Raw genomic sequence first — 6,917 nt, 5'->3', positions numbered from 1 at the left:
GGGTTCAAGGCCAGGCTGGATGAGGCTTTGAGCAACCTGGGCTAGTGGGAGGTGTCCCTGCCCATGGCAAGGGGTTGGAACTCTGTGATCTCTATGGTCCCTTCCAACCCAAACCATTCTATGATTCTAGGATTTTTGTGGTGTGTGACCTAGCTGATGGCTCTACCAGTAACAAGGTATTCTTTAATATCCAGTCCTAAGCGTATTCTCCTCTTTTAAAAAGTTGAAGTTTATTAATCTAATCAATGGAGAACAGCTTGATACTCATTTAAAATAAAAAAAATTGATTGACCATGTAAATTGGAATTTATCTTATGTTTTACTTCCTTACTTCGTTTTGTTTGTATATTTACTTCTGACACTTTCCTAGCACAGATTAAAATAATCTGTTTAAGTTTTTTATTAGAGTAATATTTCAGGCTCTTAATTTTGCTAGCTGCTCTTGTTGCTAGGGAGCAAATGCTGCTGGCTCTGTGCTGCACAGAGTGCAATGTAGCTCTATATAACTTTAAAGCCTCTGTTAAGTACATAGTAATAAACAAGGAAAGACTTAACGTTGACTTAAAAGGTGCAAGAAAAATATCCTGCCTGACATTGTACAGCAATTCCAAACAATGATTCTATTTAATGGGCAAGTTCCTGAAATACATACTGGCATCCTGCTTTCCATAAAAAATCAGTTCCTAATCATGAAAGGAAGAAGATTCCGGCCTGTTACTGGTATAAGGATATGACACTAGCACCTGACTATACAGTCCACCCCTGGGAAGGCATTAGCCAGCTCTCAGTGAGAACAGATACACTTCTTTCCTAGTGAGACAGGTTTAATGCACAGCAACACATTCCAGCTGCCCATAACTACACACCAGCTTACCCATCTTGTGCGTGCTGCTGGGATACTGAGCCTGATGCTAGCACTGAACGTGGTTACTGGTGGAGTTTCCATACAGAAGTAAAATAGCATAGAAATTCATACCCTGGCTTCCAGAACTGTGACATCCATTCCAAAACTCTGCAACTGGCGAGCTGCTGCCAACCCAGAGACTCCAGAACCGATAATTATAACCTTTCCAGTCTTCTTGGCTAAAGAAAGGGAAAAATAAGCTACAGGCTCAATACATGCACTACGATATTGTAAGCGTTCACGTTAAAGTCGCATTTACGAGATACCAAGAACACAAAGCAGCTACCTTCTCATCAGTAGTTCTGACAGAACAAACTCTTTAACAAAACAAATAGCCACAAAAAGAAAATGGAAGCAATTATGTACATAATATAGTAAAACACTTATTTTTTTTTTTGTGAGATAGGTACAAGAAAAATACACCAGTAGAACATCTGTGACAAGGAAGAAAACAGGAGGAAAAATACTTCTGAAGGATAATTGTTTGAAGAAACTGATTCTTATTAATTACTGTGGGACAAATCATCCCAGATTTATTTCTTTCTGCCCCAAAAGAATAAAACCTAGAAAAGACAGGTTCAGCACTTGTAAAATTCAAGCATCATATCAGCATATAACAGATTTATGTACAGCATTGTGTTTGTCTTTTGTTACTCAAATGAGGAACAAGGATAAACCATTAAAACAATGAGAGTCACCAAATCACCTAGAGAAGATTTGCAAACATTTTCCCTATCAAAGTGGTTTACTTCAACCCATAGCTTCTCTGTGCCAAAACAAAAACCATGAACATCTATAGCCAGATGCCTCTATAGCTGGGATCTATAGCCAGCCTTTTTTTTTGTTTTCTCAGCACCACAATCCCAAAAGCAGCACTCAAAAACGTGTCCTAACAAATCACAGAACCATAAAACAACTCAATTAGAAACACTTCTCAAGTTTCTTACTTGGAAGGGGCTTCACTCTTTTGTAGATACCGAAGTTGATTAGACCATGCCGCTCCAGATAGCTGTGTACTCTGTGAACGAGCACCGTATCACCTAAAAAATTGTTTGAAAATCATTCAGTGTGCTCAGCAGCACATATGTACCGAAAACACATTCACAAGCAAACGTGTCACAGCAGCAACCCAGCAGAGTCACACTGAACACCCCTTTCTGCACCCCCAGCTGCCCTGCTGAAGAATCCATATTCTTGAAGAAGGTTGAGGTTACAGTTTTTTGGAAACCGCATGCTGCTTTTCCATGCTATACTGCAGTTTTGAATACTGCCTGGAAAGCTGTACAGGACATTAGCTGCTTCTATTTATCTAGTGTAGAAGAACACCTTTTCTGAAATTGACTGCAGAAATCCAGAGATCTTTACACAGAACTGTATGTAATGTGATTTGCCAGTCATAAACCAACCCACTACTGGAGGAGTGCTGAATTCTCATTTTTATGAACAGAATAATTCAGTATTTTCCAATAGTTGACAGTGTATCTGTGTTCATTTCAGCACTATTTTCTTCTTTAATTACTTTTTCTTTATGGCTCCCCTCCACCCTTTTCCAGTCTATCGGCATCTTTTTTGAGAATGGTGGAAGAGCCTTTGCAAGCAGTAACGCCTCACTCTTTTACTGCCTTCTTTCATCATGGCCAGTCTGTTCAAGTCTTATGCACCTTTTTAATGCCTCTCAGAAACCTTATGATTAAGAAAATCTCACAGCTGCAACAACCATGAAGTTGTATCAAATCTTAAAAGCTGCATGTGAACTCACTTGCAGGTAGCTTCTGTAGCAACCCATCTTAACAGCTTTTTTGAATTCTGCTAAGGATATATTTCTTTACCAGACAAATGATCTGTAACAAACCCGAGACATGAGCATACTGCAATATCCCACCATGTACACGAATGTTCACAGAGCTCCACTAACAAAAGGACCCATCTGAAATCCTCTCTTGATTCTGAGCAGGTTTTCCCCAGCCAAAACTGAAAAACAATAGCAATGACATGTACTGTACGGTTTTGGCAGGAAAAGACTTGACTTACTATTATAAGGTGCTTCTAGTTGTTGGATAGTTGCCTCAAATGTCAACTGAATCTTTGGGTTATCCAACCAGAGCTGCAGCTGTATTTAAACAAACAATAAGACAGGTTATATTAAGCAATGCAAAACAGGTGCTTTCCACATGCCTGTTTGTTACCAAATACTGAGAGGAGATGAAACCCTCTAACAAGTCAAACTTTGGCAGTGCTATCCGAGCTGCACTGAACTTCACCTTCAGTGTTCTTTAAGGTGCAATCCAGACCATTTTAACTTCCTACACCATTTCAAGCAAACAGAAATGCATCAAGTTAGCAACCGCCTAATGACACATGTAAGAAAACATGCACTGAAAGAACAAAAGCTACAAAAGGGAACTGCCAGAATGTTTCTATGTACAGCCCTCCCTCCACCTGCATGGCAATTATGATATGTGCGATACTTTAATTTTACACACAACACCAGCCAGCATCTGTCTTTTCGGCATCAAATTTCACATTATTTTTGTAAAAGCTACAGAAGTATTTGTCATCTTATGAAGTTTATTTATCTCAGACATTTCATCATCTAATCCATCTTCACTGACAGAGGACACTGCCATGGACTACACTGACCACAGATGCACAAGGAACATGTAGAGGACAGTTACAGTTCAAAAACCAAGCAGGAAGAGCTGCCTGTGAAATATTAATTATGCCACTTTGTGCCAGTAAAAACACAGACTAATAGAATCACAACTGTTTTCCCAACAGAACTCCTACTTCATGGCATGGATGGCAATAGTTAATAAATAACATTTACTGTTCAGTGCCTAGATCTAGGTCATACATAGCATCTGCACCACATTTTACGTTCCAGAATTAGTAATTTACTTTGGTATTTCTCTAGAATTGCATTACTGACCTTCACAGCTCCTCAAAGATACCAAATTAAAGTGGAAATCATACAATATAATCAATAGGAAAGATTAAGAAAGAATTTGCATATAATTTGGCAGGCTAATTTAATCTTCAGCAGAGTCGTTTCTTTTACTCATTTTCCAAGTAATTTTTAACAATATTCTTTCTGACCATTTCTGAGTGTGGAACTAACCATTTCACAGTACTATGGACCATAACGTTAAGATTCCATTCCCAGCTTGAAGAGTGCAAAGCCCATCATCTCTATTTTCATACATAAATCTCCATGTACATACATATTAATTCCATTATTCACATTAGTTTACTTTCATTTAAAATTAATTTCATCCAATATGTTATCACCCAGTTACTCGTAAGTCTTCATTTTTTGCAGTTTTGGTAGTCCTTATTTTACGACCTAAAATAACTTTGTATGTGCAGCAAATGATCGCTTCTCTACAAATTCTGATTTTTAGACCCTCTGTGAACACACAGAAATGTGCAGGCCTCAAAAGATTTTAAAGGCTTCAAACCACAACTGCCCTGCAGTTCCTGACTCCATTTGTTACAAGGCAAATTGGAAATAACAGACTTACTAGTCCAACTCCTCTGACCTCCAGGAACTCTGGGTGTTCACACCCTCTTCAATATTTTCAAATCCCTTGGTACCATGCAGCAGTAAGTAAGAGGATGCAGACTGCAGTTCACAGCTCTTCCAGAGCTCTGCTGAGCACTACATCCACACTGCCGTCTGCTTATCTCCTGCTGTATAACCTCTGCTATCCTGACCAGAGGAGATCCTCTCTCAAGACTTCCTCAGAAAGGAATTCCTGCTTCGGAATTTCTGGAGGTTCCTCCACAGTGAAAAAGGACCAAAGACCAACAACGCAGCTTTTCTAGTGCAGCCCTGCAAACACCCCTTCCAAGCATTCCTTTAAATCCCATTCATCTGTTAGTTTCAGTGAAAGCTTTTCTGCTTCTAATGTGTCTGTAAAAGGATCATTTACTATACATTTTGAGCAAACTATTTTTCAAACTTTTTGGCTTGCCTTGATCTGTTCTTACGCAACTGGAATTTACATTACTCTGCTTCTTAAGTTCTCTTCCAAGAAAACACATCTCATGACTTTCCAAAGGTTACAACTTTGGGTAACTAGAGGGAGATTTCACAGGAATAGTAAAAGTCACACTCTTGGCATGAAGATGTCCACCATGTATAAATATCAAATAACTTAAAGAAGTTATTAAGCACTGGGTGCTACCATGGTTAATACACTGTGATGCCCCTTGATCATCTTAAGTCTGTGAAAAAAAGTGAATGGTGCATAAAGTGTTTTCTCTCTTAACTACAGTAACAAAGCAATTTTCTAAATATTTCCTGCTTTCCTACTGTTAATTTTTCTAACATGACTTAAGTTTTCTATAACACACTTTTCTAAGTACAGGAGAAAGCCCCGAGAAACCATTTTTGGGTGCTGAGAAACCTAAAAGCATTGTCACAATTTAAAAGCATCATCTGCAAACTACGGTTTAACTTTATAAAGGTTTCAACTTCAGGCATGCTTGCCTGAACTCAAGTGAATGAACTCCCCAACGAATTATTTGAATATTGACCCTTCTTTCTGTATTTTAAATTGCATGGAAGTTTTGAATTGATCAGAAATGGTACCAACATACAAAAGCAGAGTTTCATTTTTTCAACATTACAATTTCTTCCATGAAACCAAAGCTAGCAAACGGTTCTGTTCTGAGCATAAGCCACATGACTGGTTTGATGTCTCAGTACTATAGCAACTGAATGCTAAGCAAAGTAAAAAAATAAAAGCCAAGAGGTTTGCCTTATTCTAAGCAACAAGGTACTTGACTGAAAATTATTTTTTAAGTATTCTACAGAGACTTCTTTAAGCTGAGATCAAATAACAGAACATTTGCACCAGCTTTCTGTTTGTTTACTTTTAAAAAGCTGTATTAGCTGAATCAAGTAGTTTTGATGGTTGTTATAACCATAGTATACTACAGATTCTTTATGCTGTCTTACAGCATTGCCCAAATCAAGAACTGGGTAACACCTTAACTAGCAACTTAGAGCATGACAGGATGCCAGAAATGAAACCCCTCCATCTGAAAACCAAAAAATCTACCAACTCTTAGACGTGATAACTGACAAAAAGTCTTTGCCAAGCACATGAACATCCTACCCTTTTTCATCAATACTTTTACAATAAACTTACGGTGCGGTTCCTGATGTACAGAAACACCTTCTGAGTCTGCTGTGGCCCACTGATTATATCAGGGAAGCAGGCAGCTTCTTGGGATGTCATACGGTCGTGTGGAAGTCTACTCTGGAAAGCTGCACCCTCCACACCTATAATAAAAAGACAAGTTGTCTTTAGGCACTGCAAAAGGAATTGCTAAGTAAGTATTTTTACACTACCCTTCCTAGACAGTGCGTCTAGCCATGAGGTGACATAGTGGCCAATTTCATGTCATGCTTTCATTCAGTCCTTTTATTTATTTCCGCAAAAAATGCAGCTTCTCAACACAACAGTTCTTTGAATTATAGGTATAATCTAGGGTTAATGAAAAAGTTATACTATGGCGGGGGGGGAGGACACAACAAACCAAACCAAAAAACAACCAAAACTGAAAAATAAGGGGAGCAGGAGTACAAATCTACATAATATATAATATATATACCATACATATATAATGTAATGTCAATAAAACATTACTGCTTTAGATGCCATCCTTCATTTATGTGGTTTCCAGTTTCTACCAGAAAAACATTCTGGAACCCATTCAAAGCCAAAAGATCTGTAAGATACAAGCACAATGCCTGCAGTCCCTTCTCACCCGCTTTTCAGGGTTTCATTTGCACTGAACTCCTCCAACTAGAGGAACCCATCTTAACCTCTCCTTTTGCATATTTTATATACTCGCAACAGGCAGTGCAATGGAAGACAATCCAACTTATGCTTTTCCTCTGCACCCTCCCCAAGCACTGCCTACAATCAACAACTACAGATTTCTGACTTTTCCTTTTAAATCATAGAAAGGTGCATTAATCATAGAATCATTAAGGTTGGAA

The 6,917-nt window shown here is 38.4% G+C and overlaps 1 protein-coding gene across 1 annotated transcript in view; it reads right to left on the bottom strand.

The window, feature by feature from the left end:
- The window catches only part of LOC104461148 (lysine-specific histone demethylase 1A-like), an 18,979-nt gene extending 12,789 nt beyond the window's left edge, over nucleotides 1–6,190 (bottom strand). Inside the window, exons 1-4 of the mRNA XM_010072625.1 lie at nucleotides 6,061–6,190; nucleotides 2,936–3,014; nucleotides 1,852–1,944; nucleotides 977–1,083 (exon numbers count right to left, since the gene is read on the bottom strand). Coding sequence (XP_010070927.1) covers nucleotides 977–1,083; nucleotides 1,852–1,944; nucleotides 2,936–3,014; nucleotides 6,061–6,150 — 369 coding nt within the window. The 5' untranslated portion in view covers nucleotides 6,151–6,190. The remainder of the gene's footprint in view (nucleotides 1–976; nucleotides 1,084–1,851; nucleotides 1,945–2,935; nucleotides 3,015–6,060) is intronic.
- Between the last annotated feature and the right edge of the window lie 727 nt (nucleotides 6,191–6,917).

The sequence above is a fragment of the Pterocles gutturalis genome, unplaced genomic scaffold (genome assembly GCF_000699245.1).
Source record: "Pterocles gutturalis isolate BGI_N339 unplaced genomic scaffold, ASM69924v1 scaffold19952, whole genome shotgun sequence".
In the NCBI taxonomy this organism is placed as follows: Eukaryota; Metazoa; Chordata; class Aves; order Pterocliformes; family Pteroclidae; genus Pterocles; species Pterocles gutturalis.
The sequence above is the reverse complement of the archived record's forward strand: the minus strand, read 5'-3'. Positions and strand labels throughout refer to the sequence as shown.